The 25,265-nt window shown below is 40.5% G+C and overlaps 2 protein-coding genes across 3 annotated transcripts in view; both read left to right on the top strand.

The window, feature by feature from the left end:
- Positions 1 to 25,265, top strand: part of LRRC8D (leucine rich repeat containing 8 VRAC subunit D) — a 406,725-nt gene that overhangs the window by 170,006 nt on the left and 211,454 nt on the right. The window lies entirely within an intron of this gene.
- PKN2 (protein kinase N2) overlaps positions 10,970 to 25,265 on the top strand; it is a 50,814-nt gene continuing 36,518 nt past the window's right edge. The window contains exon 1 of one of the 2 annotated variants that reach the window (XM_042873592.1): positions 10,970 to 11,191. In XM_042873592.1, the coding sequence (XP_042729526.1) occupies positions 10,970 to 11,191 (222 nt within the window). Of the gene's footprint in view, positions 11,192 to 11,675; positions 11,744 to 25,265 lie in introns of those variants that run through there. The other variant, XM_042873593.1, reaches the window with a different exon arrangement.

Here is a 25,265-nt window from a genome sequence, read left to right as displayed (position 1 = left end):
AATGCATCCATTACATTCTCAAACACAGACTTTTTTTTTTTTAATTAAACTAAAATTTAAAATTTGGTTTTAAACTATTTCAGTACTTTTTCATTTTCTTCCTTTTCATTTTTAAATATTTTTACTTTGTAGTCAGACTCGAGCTGCTGGCTGCATAGTTTTGTGCTCCATTCAGACACAGAAAAACAATACTGTGAAACTACCCTCAAACTGATTCATTGTTCTATGTCCATGAGTTCTCTTTAAAGCCAGCTGCATAAGAGATCACAGCAGTGGGCAGGGGGAAATAAATACACAAGCCTCCTCAAGAGCTCCCTTCTGTTCTGTTTGAATGTATCTTTTCAAGGCATGCAAAGGAAGAAGGCATCAGAGAGCCTTTCCTTGGTGATTTTCTTTTGAATTCTCTCCCATTTTCCTATGACTAAGAAACACAGGGGTTTTCTCTTTGATTAGCATAAGAATTCCAATTGCTGACAAATGATATCGACATCAACAAATCATTCAATTAGTTCACTGCTATCAAAAATAAATGCAATATCAAAGCCATTTAGGATTTGACTGAAACATCCTGCAACAGAAACTTATTTTAGAACGCAAGATGCATCTCAGTACGCTGTACTCAGTATTACAATTCATTGTGTATTTTAATTATTTGCCAAGGAATCAGAGACTTCATCTTTGTTGAATAAATTATTGATGCAATCCACTTCTTCCCTTTGCCCTTCCAGTCCCAAGAATAACTCAAACCAGCTACTCAAATGCAGTTCTGACACCTCAGCACATTATGCTTGCTTCCAGTGAAGTAAAAAGTGAGATTCCTCAGAACTCACTGGAAGAAAAAAATCAGGGCTTTTATCTCGTCACATATAGAGTTCCCTTGGCAAAGAACTTCCAAGGGGAAAGTAGCATAATTTCATCTTAAATCCTCAAAAGGAATAATAATCACTAAAGGATAATAATCACTGAAGGAGAAAAACCAGCTTCAGAAGTTTGCCACTAGATGGAGCAATTTAATATTAAAATTTCCATTGATACAGAAAATACTCTTTAAATTCCATTTTTCATTTATAACAAATTTGTAACAAATTTGCTATTGGCAAACTTATTTTTTCCCCTTTTTTACTAGAGATACTTAGAAATACTGTGTCCTTGCAGATTATGAAAGTAAGAAAGCTGTGTATGAATAAACAGTTTTCAGTATTTTACCTACATTGAAGAGTGGTAACAGTATGGGGTAAACTGAAATTCTCAAGCACTTTAGTTCAAACATTAATTTCAGTTATCTACAGCTATAGCTATTTTCAGTTACAATATCTAATCTAATAAAGTAATATCTGTATTCAGTTATCTTCAGTTATCAATCTACACTACATAATTCACAGGAAATTAAGCAGTAAGAAATATCAAGCAGTTTTCTTGAAGCATTATGTTCTCTGCTCAATACAGAGAGTTAAGGAAGTGCTGACTTAGCCTTCACCCGAACTATCAAATATTTAGATTCCTCTATATTTTAAAACTGAACTGCGAATCAAGATTTTGTACCAGCATGTTAAAAAAAAAAAAAAAAAAAAAAAAAAAAAAAAAAAAAAAACTCTTGACCTCATTAGCCAGAATTCCAATTTACATCAGCTGCACCTAAGGTTCTGCAGAACTACTGCGCCTGTTGTCAGCACAAGGCCAGAATTTGAACATAAGACTATCTACATTTCAAATATCAAACAACAATTTATACTTGTTGCTATCAAAAACACTTCCTGGAAACATTCATCTGTACCTTTTTAGAAGTGCTGTGTGCACTTAAAAAAAAAAAAAAAAAAAAAAAAAAAAAAAAAGAAACAGCAGCATTGCTGCTGAATGCAGCTCTGTGGCACCAAAGGAAGTAAATCCTCAATGATTACACAGGCCTTACAATCCTTCTTAAATACAGGATTTGCTGGGAAAAGGGGAAGCAATAAACAGTTAAGGGCAGCACATGAATGGCAACCCCCAACTGACCTCTGCTTCACCTTTTTCTTTCAAATGATTTCTGTTGATTATACTTACTAAATATTCACATTTTCAAAGCATGTTTTGATAATCTGAACGTTACAAAACCAAGCAGTAATGTACTGTCTGCTGTATTTAAACTAAATATGTCTCATATCGCAGTGTACAGTTTTACTCTTCCTTCACTGTCAATTATCTCACTTTTCTGATGTTAAACCAACTGCTACATGCATGGCTGGTGTAAACAGCTACTGGACATGCTGTTGTGTTTAGGTCCATGTCAAAATGCATTCTTCTAATGTCTACACAAGTTGCTATATTTTAATAATTGCTACTGATATCTTTCATAATTAATAAAAAAACCACCATGCTGCTTGTGCAACTCTTAAGGAAGTTTTATATTGCTGACATGCAATATTCTGTCATGGTTCCAAAGATACCTAGGACATAACTGATACGTCCCCATCATCTCCATCACTATTGCAACTACACTAATCTTAGCTCAAATTAAGCTAAATTCTCCTCCATCAAACAAATAGGTTTTAAGGACACTGTATAGCTGAAGATTGGCCTCCTAGATAGATGTTGGGATGAAAAGAAAATATAGGACAAGAGGAAGGTAAGCCTTATTTTATTTTTAGGTTATTATACTTCATTTTCATGCTTTGTTCCATCACTGCACTATTTCCACTAAGTGGGGGAAAAGGAAAAAGGGAACAGACACAGAAAATTCAAGGAGCAAGTCAACCAGGAAAGAATGAGAGCACAATGAATAACTCATTCCACCAGTTAAAGACTTTCTAACACTTGTGTAAAAGATGCCTTCATTAAAGCTAACACCTCAACATTGCAGCAAGCAAAGAGGTCAATAAATGTAAAGAAAGATCAGGTTATCACATTTAAAAAACCAGCCTAGTATACTTCAGCCTTCTCTTTCATCAGCATCACCTCAGAGTTTGCCTCTGACTGACTGCTCCTTGGCAGCATAGATACAGAAAACAGACCAAGACCAAAAACATTTTTCCACACATTTCTTCAGTAGCTTCTAGCTTCATTTTTCTTCCAAAGAAAAAACAAGTTTATTGACTGCAAACTACCTGCTAGGTAACAAAGCAATCTGAAAGCATTTTGTATTTCTATTGATATATTTTGTTACGCAATTACAATAGTTCAAATCAGAGGCCATACTGACTGTGCAGGATTTTAGTGTATATATTTCAAGATACCTTGAAGCCACTTAAAGCAAATGAGTTCACTTTAGTCCTTTAGATATCTAGTTGTTTGTGTTTGTTTGGTTTTATTTTTCTGTAATGTATAACAGGCTAAATTGTAACATTAAGTGTTTATAAGAATTATGGTATTAAAAATCACTAGCATCTATGTACCTAATTAAATTATGGAACTCAACTGTTGTTTCTCTTTCAGACACCTAACCATTTAACTTCTCAGTCAGGAACAACTCAACAATTAACTTTGCAACTAGTCTGCAGCATAAGAATCTCACCTAAGCCTAACCTAACGTTTGGGACATTTTCAGGAATCACATACCTACAAACTTCTCCACACAACAGAAAATCTTTGAACACTGAAGATGTGTTAAAAAGGTATTCCAAACAGAACGTGCAACTAATTCCCCTGTCCAACTTCTAAGATTGCTATTTTACTCAAAAAGGAAATCAACATTTAAAATGATAATAATGCTTTTTCTTCCTACTGATGCTTAAACAACTTATTAAGGGTATGTATAGAACACACTGTAACAACTTGTCTGAACCACTGAGCTCAAAAGTACAAGAATGTGAATCAATCTGACACCACATGATATTGCAAGAGAGGGCATTTGTTTGCAATATCATGAGAATAAAAGACTGGGGGGAGGCAGGGGGAGAATGGAGAAGAGGAAGCAGAGCTGAGAGGGAATCAGTAACATGTTTGGTATGAGCACAAAAGTTTTTTTCAAATGCATCTTTCCCTTAGTACTGCTTGACACATTTGTCCTTTTTCCTGAAAACTTTTAAGCTCTCTCTTGGGGATGTCAGTTCTATTAAAGCAAGTACTATGGACATACAAGAATGAAAGGCACCTTTTATTTCATGAGCATGGAAAATACAATTACAGCCAGCTATAAACCTGCCTGGTCAGTCTTTTTTCTAGGTGTTCATTAAATGAAGATAGATCTACCCTTTTAATTCAGACTCATTGCATACTAAGTACAAGTTAATAACTACTTAGGACTTCAATCCCTGACAGAGTTACACATGCAGATTATTTTCTCTGAGGAGAGATAAAGACAGAGAGAAAAAACAGCCATCAAGCTAATCATGACCAAAAATATTTTCATCTAAGCCTGAGTGTCTGATGAAGTTTGTTTCAGGATCATTTGGCATAGTTGTTTATTGTGTCCGCAAACATATTAGAGAATATATAGAAAGCTTTGATGTATGGACACTACATCACCAGGCACAGCACCAAAGCAGTACCTCTTCTCAGTTCCTGCCTCCGTCAGTTTTTGCTGTAGATTTCAGAACAGCAAACTAAACTTGGCTGAGGATAATCAAAAATTCATGAGTCCACACATCATCTTCCATAATACATGATGAGACCAGTCTGTCAGTGCCATCATGCAGTGGAGAATGGACGCAATCTTCTGCCTTTTGAGTACTGTGATGGGAGCTGCTAGCAAATCTGCAGAGGCTACTATCTGGCAATAACAGATCTTTCAAAGACAGGTCAAATCTCACCTCAAAAGCATGCAGAGATATCCTTGCGGCACCTTTTCAAGCACAGATACTCTACTCAGTGGGGTATCCCCTTTCTGGAGAATCCCATGTCTGACTCATTCCTTGCAATACATTTCCCTTTCCTCCAAACACAGACTTTGACTTCAGACATACTGTAATTCTCAGACTCTGTGGTGTTTCTGTTTGTTTAAATTTACTACTGATCTTGTGCTTGACTGTTGTTTTATTTTTGTATTTACAAAGCACTCTGCAGGAATTAGATTTGCACAGAATCATGGAAAGTTGCACACTCAAAAGCCACACATGAAAATGCTTCAATCTCCACCAAAGCCTCAGTATTCTAATGTTACTCCATCAAAACTGTAGGCCATAATCAACAACGTGTTTTCAGAAAGTCAGTCTTCTTCATAACAGCATAACGTGAGTTGCACTTGAATGCATCTTCATGGAATCTTGCCTTACTTTTCTGATGAATTAGGATATTTTAGATCAGATACATGGGGTTATATTAACATGCTTACTACTTACAGAAAGAAAGCAAATAAGGTTAGGAACCATGCACAGGTAGTAGTCACCTTGCTTGTACTGATATCTTATCTGCATTCATAGAAAATAAGGCCTTAATGTTACAAATGCTGCACCAAGCCCAATTCACTTCAGTGGACTCAACAGAAACACAGAAGCCCATCTGTGCTCACTGCAGAAACAGCATTGAGTATGTTAAGCTTGATCTTATCATCAAGTTTAATTAGAATCACTGGGACTTAGCATAGGTGTAAAGATTCATCATGTTGATCTACTTGTAGGATCATAGCCTTAATGCAAAGGCATACAGCATTTTGTTATTACTTCAAATAATCCCAGTTGATCTCCTTTAAAGAAATAAGGTCTGATCTTCCAGGTGATTCTGCACAGGTAGGACACATTCTTTCCACAAACATTAAACACAAGTCAGAGTTTCTCCTCATAAGAGTAGATAAGAACGGGAATTATTCTCCTTCCCTTCCAGCACTTTTTTCTCACTCACTGCAAGTCATCCCAGGGTCCAAAATCAATAAAATGGGTAATGTTTGTTGCACTCCACTCCTCAAGGCATCTGTCTACATTGCTGGTGATAATATGCTAATATTATCTATGCTAATAACATCTAGCCCTGGGTAATAAGTATGTAAATCCAGAAGGCAATTTTTAACTACAAAGTGCACCACAATTGGTAGCAGATCTATGATTATGTCATAGTAACTCAGTCAAAAATGTTAACGTTAGCTATGTAATTAAAAGAGTATTAAATGAATAGTTTAGGAATACACAAAATTTGCAAGCAGGCACCAGAAGAGCTAAATAAACTTACTTAGTCACTTTAGTTTTATCTTTGGAAATGTCCTCTTCACTGCCAGAGGTATATGAGCAACAGCCTCAGAGTTCTCATGCTCTCTCTCAGGAGGTTGAGTTTTGTCTGTTTATGTGTGTGTTTCTTTTTGTTTCTTTTGTTGTATTAGACTTTTTCTTATATAGAATTCCCTTTGAGAAATTACCCATTCAGATTAACTTTCACGAAATACTGTGGAAGAAACGAGTTTTCAATACAAGAAAACATTCTCAAGCTAAACACACTAAAATTACCCACACCTTTGATATTTTTCCCCTGATTTAGCATTTTCTTTAGTAAATATTAGCAAGGCCTGGTCTAAAGAAGATTATGATATTAAGCTCTTTTTTTTAATGCAACCTCAACACATTTCCTTCTCAATTTATTTCAAGAATTATTACTGGAACCTCTTGAAGAAAAGCATTCTTCTATCTTCATAATTATCTGAGAAGCAAAATAAGTAAAGTAAAGCAAAATAAAGAAAAGTAAAAAGAAATAAAAAGCTGTGTACATATGTTCATCTCATTTTTCCCATGTCTGATATCTCCTGGATTTCACAGGGTTTTCAGAGGATCCAATTCCAACTTAGAATAACAACTGTTAAAATACAAGAGTAATGTTTCTACGTTTACAAGTCAGGAAAAGCAAATGTCAGCATTACTGAAAAGACAACTGAAGAAGGAAAAAAAAAAAAAAAAAACAAAAAAACCCTGAAAGCTAACACCAGGTAGCCCATTTCTTTTATACACTTAACTTCATTCCTAAGCAAAAGAATTTAGAGAAAATGCTTGCATAAATTAGACTTGTACTGTGAATTTTAGTATTCCCACTTTGCAGGTGAAGAGTGGGAAAAGAAGGGATGGAAAATAATTTTCTTTAACAGGTATCAATATTGCTTGCAAACCTAATTAATTCTTCCCCTATCAAAAAAAAAAAAAAAAAAAGTTCATTAATTTCTAGCTCTTACTTTGTGTTTAAAAATTTTGGTGCTAGCCTGAAACTGCTGTACCCTCACTCACCTAACAGACAGATCTCATTTCTTCTTTGATGTCATCCATGCCAATCACGCTTATTCACGTTTATACACTGTTTTCCCTCTAGAATACATCACTAATTTAAACAGGCAAGACTAATCAGAAGCTTCAAGAAGAACTTTTATTTCCTGGTAGCATCTTGATATCAATAAGTATAATATAACGATCACACACGGCTACTCTTCTTCAGATATCCTCCATCCTAATTTCTACATGCATCACTCGGTGAAATCAGGCTCTCCCTTTTACAACATAGAGAGCTAGTTAGACTTAATCTAAAAAATAACTTGTATTTTGCTTACAGTATCCTTGATACTTTGCAAATGAGTTCTGTAATGTGCCCAAGGATTCATAAGGTACACTTGTGTAGTGGAAATACTAAGTCACAGCCCAAACCAGTGATTGAGCACCTGGTGGAAGGCAGGGCCAACCAGGGGAGCTCAGCTGTATGCAGTGCCCCTGAGAGACCAGAAGGATTGGAGCCAGAATCCAGCCTTTCCCAGACCTCATATAAGGGTGGGCAGTGGAGGTGACAGCATCTCTTGATGGAGATCCTTGTCTACCTAAGGCCCTCCAAAGGTAAGTAGCTCTTTTCCTTCACTTCTGCATCTGTGGCTTCTGTGTTTTGGCTTGTTCTCATTTGTTACAGCCAAAGACTTTGCCACCCTGCTATTATTGCAGTACTTTCCATTCCATTATAGCATTACACTTTGTAATACATAAAACATTGGAAGTCATAGCAATTTACTCTTCCAGTTTTGTGGGATAAAGGTTTTAATAAAACAACCTGAAAAAGAAGAAATAATCAAGTGTAACTTAGCCAGGACTACTGTCATTCCTTTTGTTCATTTTGCTTTTCCAGCATGATAATTGAAGGGATGATCCAACAGGATAAATGCTGAAGGAAAAAGCATTCAGACATCTTAAGGCAAAGGCTGAACTCAGGACTCCACATAATGCTAAATTCATGGACTTACGTACTTAACTGCTTTCTATTTTGAGACTCACTTGGAATGTTCTCTCTTGCTCAGTAATTCACTGTCAGAGTGCTTAAATGTAGAGCTACAGCTGTCCAGCAATGCTTTGTATTTTCTGGAATCTGGAAGAAGAACGATTTAATTATCAGAGATATAGATAACAATGTTTTGTTACTTTTTCAATTCTTGTACCAATACACTTCTATCACAGAAACCAAAACATTGTCCTTGCAAGCAGTATAAATTATACTGGGAATACAAAAAAAAGCTTATAGGCTCTGTCTTGACAGGGATAACCATATCTAGCCTTCAATGAGCAGTTTACATTGAGCATGACCTAAATCAGCTGTCTGTTTCAGACACGCGCAGAGTTTATCAACTGTTGACATCAGCTCATACAGCTGCAAGGTTTTTTTTGTGGGGGGGGGGTATTCTGTGTGTTTCCTTCTGACCACACCTTAGAAAGCACACACACAGACTCCTCCACTTCCTCTGCAATAGCAGCAGTAAGGGACCACGTTTGATGACAAGTATATGCAGTGATTAAAGTAGAATAATGCAGTAATTTCTGATTACTCGTATATATCTTTAAACACTTGTTCTCAAAAAAAGTCCAAGCTTTAAAGCTTGGCATCACACCAGCATGCTCTAAAAGATGAAATCATTGTATAATTGTCTTTCCTTGCTCCCCTACCTTGTTTCACAATGCACCCAAAACTTCACTTTTTGACTTCTGCCTGCTGATTTATGACCACTTCATATTAGTTACAGCAAAGCCATGCTAGCACAGATTTCACTGGGTAACTGGAACTCTGGCTATGGTAAAAATTGAGCTTGAATGCGTGGTGAAGGCAGAATAAGTAGGACTTTCCCACGTAGCCTTTCTCACAATTGTGCTCTATGAACAGCTTCTGAAATTCTTCTTTATACTTAAGATTTGAGTAAGGTACATATTTTTCATACATTGATTACATAAAGATGTTTATATGATGCCAACATGTAGGTCACGTTTCTGACCCTGACCTTCCAAGTTAGAATTCCTTCTGTAGGTTAAAACTGCAACATAAGTAAAAAAAAAAAAAAAAAAAATCACTCAAGAACCCAAACTGTTTGTGGGGAATTTCCATTCACCACAGAAGGCACATACCTCAACAGTTTTATTCAAGTCTAGCCCTGTTCCTGAGACAATTCCCAATTTAGCCTGGGATGGTGTATCTTCACCTGTGACGCCTGATGTATGTGACAGCAAGCAGTGAGAAAGACCAGTGTGACCTTGCATTAAAACTGTTTCCTCTGATTTATGAAGTTTTCAATATTCTTTGTAGTACTGTGACCGTTAGACAACTGACAGGTTTTCTTCCTCTTTACTTTCCACTTTCCATCCCAGCCTACAATTGCCTGGCCACACAAAACAGAAATTAAAGCCATTAATTCCACTGAACTAAGCCTGCATGCAAATTTGTACATGTGCAAGCTTATGAATAATATCAATGTAGTGGAAAAATATCTCACTTGCGTACAGATGCACAGTCTCAGAGTAGAAATACCTTGATTTTGCTTTTATGTGAAATTAACTAATGGAGACATCATAGGCTTCTCCTGTACTGCATGATAGACAGCACTACAGGTTGCTGAGTTCGTCTGGTGCTCAGTGGAATCAAAAGAACACATAACGTTTTGAATTTGCTCGTAGTAAATTGTATGCTTCTTTTTGACCTCTCCTGTTCCTCTTTTCCCTCCAGAATTGAACCTGCAGTTCTGCATTGAACAGACCACGCTGGGCCCGTGGCCGCACAGCGATGCACTGAAATGAACGCAGCAAGCACGAGCGCTCGCATGAAGATGCACCTACAGAAAATACCTCAACTTGTACAAGCCTGGCAGGAAACAGCACAGGCGAAAACAGTTTTAATTACTTCCACGCAGCGTTTTGCATGAGCTCGATTAGCCCAGTGCAACGTCTGAAATGAGGGTGGAACGCGCGTGTGCGTACAGAGCGGGCAGCAAAAGCGCTCATGAACAGGTGGAACAACACGCAGGCAGGAAACCGAGAATCGCAGCGGGTGCCGCCGAGGGAAGAGGCACCGCTTCCTCACGGGCTCTACCCTCGAGGCTCTCAGAGCTGCCTCTGGGGACTAAGCGGGCACTGCCGGCCTCCGAACTCACCCGGCCCCCGCACGCTGTCGCTCAGCCCATTTACGCTTCGGAGAACCGCGTTCGCCGCCCCCGCTCGCCGCAACCTGCCGGCCCGCCGCTCCGGCTCCCAGGGCGGCGCGTGGTTGCTTGCCTTGTGGCCGCGAGGCAGCCGGGTTCGGGACGGCCACGAACGGCCGGGGGGTTTCGGCTGCCCTCGGCAGCGGTGGGACCGAGCCCCAGAGACCCTCAGCACCAGGGTTTTGCCATGCACCGCCCTCCCCGAGCCATCGCTGAGGGAAACAACGGGACTCTGGGAACCGTAGATTCACAGGAGGAGGAAACGCAGGAGGGAGCCGGGGACTTGAGGGGCGCGTTGCTGAGAGGAGCGCGCCGCACGCGCCCGCCCCGCCCGCGCGCCCCTCGCACCCGCCCCGCCCGCGCGCCGCTCTGCCCGCGAGGGAGCAGAAGCTCCCGGGCGGCAGCCGGCACCCTCCCGCCCCCACGCTCCCTCCCCGCCCCCCCCACTCCAACTGTCACGTGCTCCGGGTGCCGCAAAGCAACGCCGCTTTTGCGACAGGGTGACAGCCAAATGGTGCGACATCCGCGGCGGCCGCAGGAGCAGCAGCCGCGGCGGCCGAGCGCTGCCAGGGCCGAGCGCCACGACAGGGCGGGGGAGCGCACGGCGGCACCGCACCGCACCGCGGCCCAGCGCGCGGCGCGACCCCCATGAGCGGTAGGGGGGAGGCGGCGGCCCCTCCCGCGTCCCCCTGCCTCAGCGCCGAGCGCTCCCCCCGCCCCCGATGCGCCCTTAGTCCCGGCCCCGGACCCGCCTCCCTCGCTCCCCTCCCCGGCGGCGGCGGCGGCGGCAGCGTCCAGGTGCGGACTTCAAACCCCAGCGCAATGGCGTCCAACGCGGCCGAGAGGGAGATCCTCTTCACCGAGCTGCAGGTAAGCGGCGGGCACCGCCCGAGCCGCGCTCCCCGGTGGGGAGGATGCGGCTGCCGCGCCCCGCCGCCCCCTGCCCGCCGCTCGGCGCGCCGCCGGGCGCCCACCCCGCTGGGCCGGGCCGAGGAGGCGGCGGCGGGGCGGAGGAAGCCCGCGCCCACCCCAGGCCTCTTCCCGCCGCGCTCCCCCGAGAGCAAAGGCGCCGCCGCCCGGTCACGGCCCCACCCCGCCGCCGGCCGCGATCCGCTTTTGTCTGCTGGCGGCTCGCTCGCTCCCTCCCTCCTTCCCTCGCTCCTTCCCCCGCGGCCCTCCGGCCCGGCCCGCGCCGCGCCCCCCGCGGCCCCGCGGCTGCCGAGCGCCCCCGGCCGCCAGCAGCGGAACGCGCTGCCCGTTCCGGGCACGGCCGAGAGGAGGGGGGAGGGAGTCCCGGGGGCTCCCGCGCAGGTTGGAGCCCGGGGCCGCTCTCCGCAGAACCAGGAGCGGTTCCTTTGTGCGGGCGTTGAGGTCCGAGCTGGGAGGAGGAGAAAATGGTCCCTAAGCGCCGCTGGTGGCACGGCGAGGGTTCATGTGGCTGCAGGACGAGACCCCCGGATCCGACGGCCGGCCGCTTCCAGCTCTGAGTTGGGCCGTCAGTGCCCCGTGCAACTGTTACTTTTCTGCTTGTCAGCTGCAGGCGTAGGCAAAATTCAGGCGCTTCGCTACTGTGCTCTTATCTGTAAATGTCAGCCCAACCTGCTGGCTCTTCCGCTTCCTTGTCTAAAGAGTGCTCGTTTTGTATTTTATTCTGTCCTTTTTTTTTTTTTTCTTTTTTTTTTTAAAATCTGTGTGAGTTACGGTTTATCTGGAAAAGAATGCATCTCTGGATTTGTTAGTTGGACAATTAACCAAACTAAGAAGTCCATAAATGGAAAGCATTGAATTTCATGTTTGAATAGAAGCAAGAAAGGCACGCTTAAAAAAGGAAATATTTATTTCATAAACGCTGAGAAATCCTTTGGTAGGTTTAAACGTTCATGCTCTGCTCACTGCAGTAACAAAGGAAAGGAAGGCACAATGGGGACATAGCGTCCTTTTTGAGACTGCAGCACACGAGATGGCTGAAGGCTAAAGATCCATCTGGAATGCTGAACTTTAATCAGCGACTCAAAAGTGTCTAGGAAGAATTGCTATGGTAATACAAACTTGATACGATGATATGTAAGCTGGTAAACCTGTTTGAAGTGGTGAGCTGTGTGAATAAGTAACTGTGGTAGTGCTACAGGTAAGCTGCGTGGGGCAGAGCTTCAGTAGGAGTACTGAGAAGGGGTGGGATTCAAATAGAGGGGCTTTGTTGTGTTTTGTGTTGCTTGGGGGTTGTTTGTTTTTATTTCATCTTTTTGGGAAGATGAAATTAACAGTGATGATGGATATTTGATTTTTAAAAAGTGGATCAGATGCTTTGGTTAGGCTGTCTCCCACATTATAGATGGTAACTTCCACAGCAGTAAGGGTAGTCCTAGTGCCTAACAGAAAACTTACAGAGTTAAGGTGGAAATCCCACTAGGATTTAAGCTTTGTAAAACAGCTAACTTTAGGTATTTTTTCAGAGGAAATTCTACATCAGGTTGTACCACTTTGAAGGTACTGCTTTCTTTTCAGTGGCACATACTGGCAAAAATCACAATACCCTTTTCCCTGTGAGTTAAAGGCAAATAAGTCACTCTTCATATACCTACAAATAAAAGCTACTTCAGTGGCATGTTCCCAAAGAAAGAGGAACTACAGTGAAATGTGATGCCATTTTGCTCATCTCACATCAAGAGAAAACTTCCTCAAACTAAGAGATACTGACCTCAGAGTTGTTTATGCTTAATCTGGGCTGTTCTGTGCATATCACAATTCTGTATGGAAAGGTATGGAAGTTGTAAAATGCAAGGCTGTGCTAAAAGCTGAGTGCCTCTGGTAAGTGGCTTGATTTAGATCGTGAACCGTGTGAGGTTTAGATGTTTTGATAATGCTCATGAAGACCTACTGAAAGCAGTTGAACAGTGCTACCGCTACGCTTGTTCCTGTCTTCGAATCTGAAGTATCAGTCAGTGATAAAAGTGGCATATGGGTTATTGATGCTGCTCTGTGTGCTTTTGTTGTGATGGCCCCAAGTGCTCCACTGTGCTGCGAGTGGTTAACTGTGAGGTTGGGATTCGTTTAGTGAAAGTGGCTCCATCCTCGTGAATCAGTGGGGCTCTCCTGGCATAAAAATCTGTAGACTTTCCCAACTGCTGACTAATGGTGAGAAGTGGGTTTTGGGTAAATAGGAAAAACAAGAGGGCAAAATCACTAACTGCTGCAAAGAAAGTGATAAAACAGATGTGACATATGCACTTGTTTCAGAGTGAACTCCAATTAGTCAACAGTCTGATTGCACTTCACAATGAGTTCTGTGCGTGCGTGTGTGTGTGTGTATGTGCACGCACATTAAACTTACATATAATCATATAAAAATTAATTTTTTTAAAAAGACTTCATATGTTTCTTAAATGCACTTACTGGCGAATATCCACATCTGTCCCACTACTGCTGCAAAGCATTTTTTCCCGTTGTTGTATGTTACTTCAGCTTTTCACAAACAGTGGGAACTATCTCTTGCTTCTAAGCAAGTTTTCATGTAAATTTGTTCCAGGCAAAAATCGTACCACTTATCCCTCAGTAGTCACCAAATGCATACTAGAACATAAATCTGGTGGTAACCAAGCATCCTTTTAGTTTGCTGTGTTTAGTGTGGCTCCAACAGGATTTCCTGCTTGCCAAAGACTGACTGAGAGCTCACATAAAGCCAGCTTACCTTTTTACCTTCTTTTATCTCCAGTACAGGTTCTTATGTAGGAGGGGGCAGGAGCTTGGGTAAGAACCTGTATTGCTGATGTTGCCTTCCCTTCCAAAATTCTGCTGTCCTTCTCTGAGCTTGCATCCTTTTAGAACTTTTACCAGCAGGCAAAGTGGCCTTGCAAGTGCTTGCTTTTGGGCTAATTGCAGAGCCTTTAACCATTTGCTTTTTGCTGGAAGTGACAAGAAAAAATGTTATGATTAAAAAATGCAGTCAGCTGTTAAAGTAAAGCATCCATGAAATAAAACTTTTTACATTCTGTATGAAAAACACTGTCTTTGCCTTTTCAAAATCCTATTAAAAAAAAAAAAAAGAACACATTTTTGAGGTAGTGTGCTTTTCTAAACACTTGTGCTTTCTTGTAAGTGACAATAGCTGTCAGCATAGTAAACTGGTATGGCCTAATAGAAGTTATTACTCAGGCCATTTAAATGAAGCCATTGTGTATGTAAAGTGACCGTGCTTCTGGGTGTTCCCTACCACTTCTTTTCCAGAGAGTAATATAAATGTTTTCATTTGTAGACTTCTACTGTTAATGTTACAGGATTTATTTTAAGGAAAGAAATTGCTCATTCAGAATTGTGCTTCCAAAGCAATTCCTATTTTGTTAAAAAGTATATTTGTTTTCATTTGCTAGAATTCAACAGCTGAAAGAGTTTTTCAAATGCCATCAAAATTATGTATTTATAAAATTACAAAATATTTGCAAAAAATGTTTCTATACATGGACTGGTCGGTATGACAGGATTTTTTCTTTCTTCCTCACTGATATGTTCCTTAATGGGCACCGTAGTCACCTCGTGCTCTCAGATGCTGTAGTCAGGAAACTTGGAAGTGTGCATTTCACATTAGAGTCATTTTAAAAAGGCTGTTGCTAACTGGTTTATTTAAAGGAGTGATGAACAATACCATGACTGAAATGTATGTAAAGTGAAGCTTATGCTTACTTGATGGCATTTCCTGTATAGTTTTTACTATTTGCTTTATTTTTCCAGTTTATATCTGAGATGAGCATATTCATAAAATGAATGTGATTGAAGAACGCTCAGTGTTTTGTTATCTGCACGCAACAAACGGGACAACTTTGTTTTCTGTGTAAAAGTGCATAAAGCGAGGTGCTTGAACTCACCCTGTTGACTGAGCTACCAGATGCATCTCTGCAGACCTGCATTTCCTTCCTGGCTGCTCTGCTTGCTGCCGGGTGACATTAGACAGACGACTTTGCTTACTCATGTTTCAATTTCCCCGTCTCTAGAACAGAGGTAATGATGCTTGCTTTTTAGGAGATAAAGAGTACTGGGTATTTATTATTAGCTGTGGTCAAGTGCCTAAGGACACTTTAAAAAGGTACAAGTAACCTAATTAATTTGTTTTGAACAGCCATTGTAATTAGGCTGGATATTCAGCCATAAGTCTACCTTCAGCTTCTGTTCAGCTAGGACAGATTAGCCTCAAATAATTTTGCATTATTCTTCTTTCTCCCAAACAAGAAAATGTCACATTTGGATGAAATTGCCTTAAACCATTGTGTTGCAGTTCAGACATGAAAATGTGTGTGCAGCTGCTTGGACTCCTCAGGTCCCTACAGACACTTCCAGAACTGGTGAATTTAGGGAAGCACTTCAGTTTTTTTTCCATTTGCGGGTATATATTACTCTTGAAACAGTACTCTGTTCAAAATTTGTATTAGTAAAATATACATCCTGTCCTCAGTGGAACATAAACAGTCCTTAAAATACCTTAAGGTAGGTGCATGTGTAGGCTTTGGTTTTGTTTTGGTTTGTGGGTTGTTTCCCCCATCTTCTGAATTCTGCTGGTCTGCCTGCTAACAGAAGTCCACACCATAAATCCTTGTATAAATTTAGTTTAATTTTCTTCATAGGGGCAGAGGTCTTTCTAGGACCCTGGTCTGTTATTGTAACTCAAAATACATCTTCGGTGATGGGCAGTAGAAAAGTAGATTTAGTTACAGTATGCTTAGTAGCTCTGTTGGAAAAGTTGTATACACTGTGAATGGTCATTCATCATAATGTAACCTAAAATCTATAGTAGAATAACTAGGTAAACATGTCTTTTGCATTGGGGAACAGTGGTTTAAGGGCTTAATAATGGGATTAGGAGTCTCTTCCTTCAGTGTCTCAGTGCTTTGCTGAATTAGAGGCTCAGACATTACTTGGCCTCTACTTAGATTCAGAGTAATGAAGCCTTATGGTGTGTTCTATGCAGCACAAGGGTCTCTGCTTTTTCTTTTGGCTTTTCTCAGAGCTCATTTGTACAACTGCTGAAAGTTGTTTGCTGGTAGGATTGTTGTTTTTGTGTGTTTTAATTTTATGTTTTTTTATATATAAATTTTCTTTGTGTGGATCTATTAAGTGAATGAGTTCAGGAACAGGCTCAGCTGAAATTTCTCTCATGAGCTAGCTGCTCTGTAACAGAGGCATTTGCATGATATTCTGAAGTTTTATTTGTTTTAAAAACCAGGTCTGCACTTCCTACCATGAGGAAAACACCTTCTTTGCTTTTGGCTTTATGTTTTTTCCTCCCCTAGAAGAAATGAAACTTCTGTTGTAGGATCCACAGTTTCTGCTACCTTGAGCTGTGATTCAGAAGTACTACATTGAAACAGGAACTAATAGCACCCTGAGTCAAAGTGTGTTGGGCATCTCCTTACCATAATGTTACATCTGGTCAGTGTGTTTATTTTGAGCACATCAGTGTAACTGTGTCACACTGCCACACCTCCGTATCATTTCAGGTTACTGCAGTCTTATGGTTCCTGGTCACTCACCATGATGGCTCGCCGGTGATTTGGATTATTTGCATGGCAGTCTGAGCACGCATCCTGTGAAGCAAAGTTCTGTTCCGTGGGTTTTCTTGTGGTGCTTTCTGGGATGCTTTCCAGAACTTTCAGGAATCCTGTGACTGTGTCAGATGAGTGCAGTTTTGTGGCCTCCACTGACTGCCCACACAGCTTCTGGCAGCTGCCATGGGGTGTATGGCTGAGCTCTGTGAGGAGCGGACGCTAATGTGAACAGTTACCTTCTGCCAAATGGATCAGCTCTGCTGGGAGTTGTTTTGCTGCTGTACTGTCAGTAAGAGAAGTCTAAAACCAGGATATTCAGGCCAAGGCATTTGCCTTTGCAATAGAGTGAACAATCTGTTCCTGCAACACAGTAGTGGTAATTTGCTAGTGTTGAAGAACATGGCCATAACTTCTGTTTTTATTGATACTAGATGCAGATGTGGGTATACTGTGTGTCAGAGATATGGCTGCTTTGGCTGCAGTTCTGTTTGTTGTACAGTGGTGTACAGAGCTGAGCACTCCTGGAGTGACTTGAACCGTGATGGCAAAATATGCTCCTGGTGATGGAGTTTTTTACTTCTGCTGGGCAGCTGGGGGAGAAAACAAGAGTATTAGCACGTGTAGCTCCACTAGGACAACTGTGTGTATGCTAAAGGCCTTTGTTGTACCACTACGGGCACTTACTTGTGCTCCTCTAGTACCTACGAATTGTGGCTCTGGGTCAGGATCGTTCTGCACAGGGCTTTGCTTAATGTGGAACAAGTAAGAGCTGCCACAAGAAAGCATGTGACAAAGTAAGTGATGGAAAGGTAGGGAGGAAGAAGCACTGGGATGAGCAGCTCAGCCATTTGTCTGGGGACGTGCTATAGCAAGGGAGTGCTCAAAGGGGTGTTAGAAGGATGTAGCTTTGTAGGTGTTTGGCAGAAAATCTCTTCCAAGGACTGGGCGACGTTTGAGTATGTGGTATGGGTGGTGGAGAATGGTGACCAGGCTGATGATGAGTAGAAGTAACCTAGAGGTACCAAATAAGTTTGAGAAGGCCTTGGCTATGGAAGATAAGTACATGCAGATTTTTTCCTGTTTGGGTGGGGTTTAGTTGTTTTTGTTTGGTTTGCTGTATAGAAAGGTTAACGTGTGACTTGCTCTGACCTGTTAAGCAAATCCAGAAAACTGGATTATGTTTTTGGATTTCTTTGTTTTACTTTGTTTTTAGGTGGGAAAAACAACAATAAACCTGAATGCAGACAAAGTAAATTAATTAAATTTTTTCTGCCTGTAATTCCTGTGGGTTTCCATAGGCCTGACTTTCCACACTCTGACTGCATTGGTTTTTAAATTCCTGATTAGTTCTCTACATAAATACAAATCAGGGAGTTTGAATTGAAAGCCTGTAATTGTCTGCTTCGTGTCTGTAGTGTGCAGTAGTCAAGGCTGAAGCAAACTGATGTTTCTGCTCAGGGTTTCCAAATGTTTCCAGTCCTCCAAGGTAAAAGGATTCTGACTTGAAATGAAGCCTGTTAAACAGAAGAACACACTAACCTGATGATGAAATTAGAAGAACCAGTGGCTTTGCTGAACATAAAGTTGAGAAGAGCTGAGGGACAGCTTTCCATTAAGTTCTGAGATAAATGACACGGATGATATGGGGCTCTGCTGATGTGACAGAAATACTTTGGAGCAGATCAGGTCAGAGAGGAACTTCTTATGTGGATTATAAGACCAGTAAGCAACAGGAGTGTTTTCTCAGTTAGTGCTGGGCATGCAACATGGAGAATGTTGCTCAGCTCTCAGACTGTGATGGCTTTTTTGATATCCCATAAAAATTAATATTTGGAATATATAAAGATCACTGTAGTGTATATTGTCTTTATAACATTTGTATATATTACAAGGATTCCTTTTTTTTTTTTCTTTTTTACGTTTGAGGGAAGTTGGTGGTTGAAAGCAGCAGAAAAGTCTGTTTTTTTTTTTTCTTTTGTTTTGTCTCTTATTTTTGTTTTTTAAGTCCAAGCACAAATTGCTTAATTAAGCGTGAAAGAATTCTAGGGTTTAGTGTGTCACTGGTGCTATAGTTTGCCTTTAACCTTAGCAACTCTGTATATTTGAAAACTGTAGAAAGGTATATTCAGTTAGTTCTGTTGTTGTAGCTGACTAAGATTAGGCAGATCTGTGACAAATTTAGGATGGAAAAGTTCTGCTTGTTCATTGTTCTCGCTGCACGCTGTAACTGGAAGTTTTGCACATGCAGACTTAATCGTGTCAGACTTCCTCAGCTGGTGCTGCAGCTAAAAGCAGTTCTGTGCCATGTTGTGTCGCTTTACACTTGCGCAAACAGCTATACTGTGAACAGATTTTGTTGATAGTTTTGTTTGAATGTTTGTGGGGATTTTTTGTGTTGTGGTTTGTTGTTTTTTTTTTCCTCCCTAAATTAGTTTTCAGCCTGATCAGTTTCACAGTCCAGCTCACTGTGTGGCCATATAAAGGTTTGTACTGGCATACGTCAGGGAATAGTCTGGGGTAGGAACAAGCTGTTAGGAGAGGCTAGGACTGCTGGTTCTTTAGGGCTGCTTTTGTGCGTGTGATGCTGGTTTGTGTAGTAAAACATTCATCAGATTACAGGCCTGAGATTTACTCTGTGTATGTGGTTTTTGCTAGAGACTGTGAAGAGAGTCCAATTGTGCTGCAGATGAATATACAGATAATAAACAACATGCTCTGTCTGTGGCAATTCTTTTCTAGCTTTGCATTCTTCAAGCAGAAGGTCTTATGGTATCCTGCATGTGACTGTAAGAACCTGTTTGTCTGCAAAAGCCTTGAAAATGGAATTGGTTTGGACATTATGCATGGATGGAAGATGTAGTTACACTTACTCTGATGACAAAGACTGAGAACAGCATTATGGTTTTGTAGCAGAGTGCAAGATGTATGCGGGGACACCACCACAACTTTATTTACTAGGCTTCAGAAGTTCATGCTTGGGCTTTTTTGTGCTCAGAGCAAAAGAGAAGTTCTGAAAAATTGTCTTGTTATTTCTGTAACTAAGTAAGAAGAAAAAAAGCAAGTATTCAATTGAAACAGATGGGATCAAATTTTAGAGTGGAAAAAAAAAAACTTGCTGTGCAAATAATATAACGTTACTGTCCATAAACAAAATGAAGTGTGTGAGGTGTTGGTATGCTTCAGTTATTGAATAGTTCAATGACTATGAGCCATTTGAATATTTAGTGGAGAAAAAAGATGAGAGGAATGTTTGCAATAACAGAATAGCTCTTAATGATCATGTCAGCATCAATTAAAGCTCTAATTAGAGGACTTCGATGTTGTACAGTGGAAGTTTAGCCAAATTTAGGGGAGGAAAGGCCTGAAAATATTGTCCACAAAGAACAAATTAAAGGTAGCAATGTAATTAAGTGTTTTCAAAATTACTATTTATTTTTCCTCTTCTTAGTGCACATTGACAGACTGTGGGTGAGTTTTTCATCATAACCCAGCTGTGCCATTAGGACTGTGGACATTATTTTTCAAATTTGTGCTGTGGGGGTGAGCATTATCTTCAGAACAAGCAAAAAGAGGGGTTTGGGTGATTCTAGGTGCTCCAAAGTACTGCAGCTGCCAGCTGGCTCATCTGTTTTTCTAGGCAAGGACCTTTCTGCCAGCTCACAGTTAAATGGCAAAAAAATACTTCTGTTCTCCTGCCTACCTTTCTTATTTCTTTGTCACAGTAGGAGAACCATAGCCCCATTGTGATAGATTTATGACTCAAACTGTTTGTCATATCATTGGAGGTGTGACTGAAATTCCTCTTTCATCACTGTGATGCATATTATCTTCTCACTTGGATTTTTAAGTAACATAAATCCAAAGACCTCCAAAACGTGTCTTCAGAATTTAAGAGAAATGTGAACTGACTGTGTAGCCTGTCATTTTTTTACAGGCACAGTGTGTAAAACCATCCATTGCTTTTCTGCTTCAAATGTTTATTTATGTGGAAGACTTTGCAAAGCAGTTAAGTGGAACGCATTGTAGGAGAATGTTCCTCATATAGATACAACTGCATGTGACACGACAGGATTATTTCTTCCCTACTTCTCAAAGTGTGTAGGCTAACATTTGAAGGGAGATGATGACAAAGAAGTGTCAGTTTTTCTTAAAAACAAAAGACAAAAGTACATCATGGTTTGTGACAGTGCTCCTGTTGACAGCTCTTTGGAGAACTTCTGTAACTGTGTGGGCTTAGTGGCAGGGGGAGAAGGAATACAGTAACGAGATTCTAGCAAAAGGTTATAGGAGACGAGTCACACTGGAGGCGAGGTGTCAAAGGCTTGTATTGAAAGTACCAAAATAAGTCTTCTGTGGATCTACAGAACACTTGAATATCAGCAAGGCCTTTTTGTGTAGGGCTTCTAAACTTAGTGGCAGCAGTAGAAAAGTAAAAGTACTGTAAATCGTACATGCCTGACTACTAGTGTAGCATTCTTGAACTGCTGCCCATTTAGGACTCGGCAATCTCCTTTAATGGAAGCGTGTTTTCTTCAATATTTGAGCTTGTTTATTGCTTATAAATAAGCTCATCTGAAGCTGGTGTTTGAGGTTGAGAATAACTGTGTTACAAGTTATCGTTTGCAAATTAGCATATCTGTATAATTAGGAAGATAGTTTAAATTCTGTTCTTGAAACTTAACTTATTATTTAATGATATTTTTTTAAGTTGCTAGCGTTTGTTTCTTAAGTCTCTCCTCTCCTGAAGAGCTGGAAATATGAAACTCGCTTACAGGGTGTCTGGTTTAAGTTTCAAAATACTTTACTTCAGCATTGGGTTTTTTTTAACTCTTGTTCTCTACTTCCTTACTCATACCAGTTAGCCTGAGTCAAACTAAATATTTGTCAGCTGCCAGAAAAATAATCAGTTCTAAGTTTCTTAGGTGCGGAAGGACAAGGAGTGCTGATCCGCTGTAGGGTATTGTTCAGTATCATCTTCTGTTTCTCAGGTTAGCAGCCAGCACTAATATTAAAATGTTCTTTTGAAGTGTTTCTTCTTGATGGGAGTAGCTCAGTGACATGGTCAGGGCAGCAGCTGCCACACTTGTGAGAATTGGTTTCTTTAACTCCCATTTGATTCTTGAACCAGATGACCTTGGGTATGGAAGGAAGACAAGGGAGAGACGAGTTCTGTAAGTTGTCTCACATTTTTGTAACTCTTTCCTTTCTGTAACAGATAATGTTTATGGACTAAAAAGTAATATGATATTTTTTTTGGCACTTGTCTGCCTTCCTGTTCATTACATTTACCTGAATGAATTTACTGACAATTTCAACTTCATGCAGCTGTTCAAGTAAGCGCACTTTAAACTGATCTACTGGCATCTGCATTCTGAATTAAGTTATTCACATGCGTATTCTGAACTATTTTCTTCTGCATTTCCATCCAGCACAAAGTATTATCTGCAGACTTCCATCACTATTTTTTGTTTTGTGCTTTGCTAATTATAGGTATTGAAAATGTTAAATGTTCTGATTACTTTTATGAAATTTTCCATTGTTAAAAATTAAGCTGTCTACTACCCCAAAGTAGTTAAATGTGTTTTTATTGCAATGAATATACTTGAATCTTCATACACAGTCAAATACATCTGCTGGGAGTTTCTGCAAATTGGGGTTACAGCAGCAATAAGCATTTCAGTGGCTGCTGTGATGCTGCTCAGAAAATGGGGAGGACCTGTGTCTGGACAGAAGCACTGACTGTACCCCAGAATACTTTAATAATGCCAGTTTCTTAACCCCTCTTAAGGTTAAACAGTGGAAAATGTAGGGAAGAAACCAGTAATTCTCAGAGAGGTTAGAGAAGTGTATAGCTGAAAGGATGCTAGCCTGAGCTAAGCGCAGTATCTTATTTTGGAAGATACAGACGGATTGAATCCAGAATTTGTTCTTGTGTAGTTTTAATTTTGTTATTATTGGGACCGATTTTTATTTTCCTCTTGTGACTTAGCATCATGACATCTTTATGGGAATGCTTGAGGGAGCCTCAATGGCCACGCTCACCCTTCTCTTTCAAATACAGCTGGAAAATACAACCTCCTAAAACCATGTATTGAGTCAGAACGTGCTGCTCTTTGTGATCAAGTAGAAGTCATGCTCCTGCTGCTTTTTCAGTTGAAAGTTAGTTTGTGTATTTTTGGCTGCTAAAGACAATGTGGTTTAGATTAGATAGCTCATTATAGAGAAACACAAAGCAGATACTCGTGGGAATACAACAGGTTAAACTCCAAACCAAAATAGCTTCTGACTGTAGCAATTTCTTTCTTTAGCTTGAAGGACTTCTTCGTGAAGGTATTGCTGAATGTCATACCTTGAATATATTTTTGTAGCTCTTGGTAATTAGTAAGCAGAATATTCCACCACTGTGAACAAATTTTACAGGCTACAGTTTGGATTGCTGAGTGTGTTCTCAGGCTGCTCACTAAAATGCTTCTGAACTGGAATGGAGCAGAAAACTTTGAGACTTGATGAAAAATGTCTTCAAAAGTTACGAGCGCACCAAAATGTGTTGTGCTGAAATATTCTTAGAACATTTTTTTTTTTTCTTTTTTTAATTTTAAAGATGTGTGAAAACTACTATGTGAATATGCACTGTAAAATGGAGTGGGGCTTCAATACTAAAAAGGGGATGAGTTTAGACTGAAAATAGGTTAAATATCACATGACTGGAGACTCGAATATGATTGATGCTGGAAAGCACATAACACATATGTAGAATATTATACAGTCTGAAAAAGGAAAGGCATTGAAATCACCATCAAGTATGCCTTGTTGTGGGCTTTCTGAATACTTCCCAGTGTAAGAAACAACTTGTAGTTCCCAGTGCATTTATAAGGTGAATTCTTTTTTGCCATTATTCTATAGACTTAGTTTTGTAGCATATTCAGTGAGATTTTTTTATAGGCACACATATACAATGATGCATATAAAAACTGTTGCTTTATGCTGCCTTAAAACTAATGCAGCCTTAGAGGTGCATTAGTTATTTGGAAACTAATGCTTCCTGTTTTCATTTTAGCTGCTATTGAGACCGGGCTGATAACAGCTTGATGGAAGAGTTCTACACAAGGGTGTGTGTGAAATGGAGAACAGCTTGCCTGGGAGATGATTTGGATTATTGTGCTGTAGGTCAGTAGGGGATCAGGGCTCCTAAAAACTACAGAAAATGCAGAAAGCTTAAAAAACAAAAACCTTAAGCAGATTTGTATTTTGAAATGTGAACGTATTAAGACTTTCTGTAGTCTACATAATCAGCAAACTGAAATCACCTGCCCCTTTCTCATTGCTCTTGCACATGAAGCAGATGTCAGAAAATTTTCTTCTTGCTTGTGTTTGTAGGTTAAGACAGGCTTCGCAATGTTTGTGACTTCTGTAATGCCCAGGGAATTCTTAAGTAGAAAATGGACATTAGGAGCTAGTGGGAACTTTTCATACCGTATTTCAAAGGTCAGAGAAAGAAAGGATTACAGAAACTATTCAAATGTATCACAGCGTACATCAGTGATGCTTTGTAGAAGTCTTAAACAAATGGGGATGTGAAGTAATGCTTCTATAAATAGCTGAGTGTCCATCCATAAACTTCTACTGGAAAGGCATGGAATGAGAAGCCTGAATCTCTGCAGATGGAATTCTGGGTGTGGCAGTACTTGCCCTGATACTGAGAAGTGATGAAAAGAGGATTTTTTTTCTCTTTTTCCCACTGGCCACCTGTAAAGATAAGGAGGGAGGCTCTGCCATCTTCCTTTTGCTGCTGGAGTTTAAAACGAGCAACTTTCTCAGCTTCTTGGAGTGGACAGTGCGAACATTTCCTGACTAACTTCAGATATAGCAACCCAAACTACTGCGAAAGAGTTCTCAATTCTGGAGTGTAAAGGCGGTTCCTTTGTATAAATACAAACATACATCCCTTTCCTGTTTTAAGAAAAAAAAACCTTTTCAATTCATCTACCAACTAAGGAACTCACAAGCTGTGGTGAGAGCACTGTTAAACGGTCCTAGAAAGCAACAAAAAATCTGGTTCCTTTACCAGGATCAAGTATTTGGCCGCTTGGCCTTTTGCCTCATAAAACAGATGTTAGTATTATCTCTGATATGTATTGCTGCATTTATAATGTACAAAATAGTTGGCTGCTAAACATGATGGCTCAATTAGAGTGGAATGTAGACTCTCAGCTCTTCCATTAGTTTTGTAATGGCTAAAAATAGCTCTGCTAAAATATAATGAAGTTAAATGGAGTAGCACAGCGGTTGTCTGTGCTCAGAGCTGGAATTGCCAGAAACAGGGATCTTTTTCCAGGCATAATTATCCATCCCAGAAGTAAGGATTTTGATACATGGAGTGTTTTGTTGTGCTTTTCGAGTGAAATAAATTA

Source organism: Lagopus leucura, unplaced genomic scaffold, assembly GCF_019238085.1.
Source record: "Lagopus leucura isolate 7727_CA_CO unplaced genomic scaffold, USGS_WTPT01 Super-Scaffold_100009, whole genome shotgun sequence".
Taxonomy (NCBI): domain Eukaryota; kingdom Metazoa; phylum Chordata; class Aves; order Galliformes; family Phasianidae; genus Lagopus; species Lagopus leucura.
This window is presented reverse-complemented; position numbering and strand designations above follow the sequence as displayed.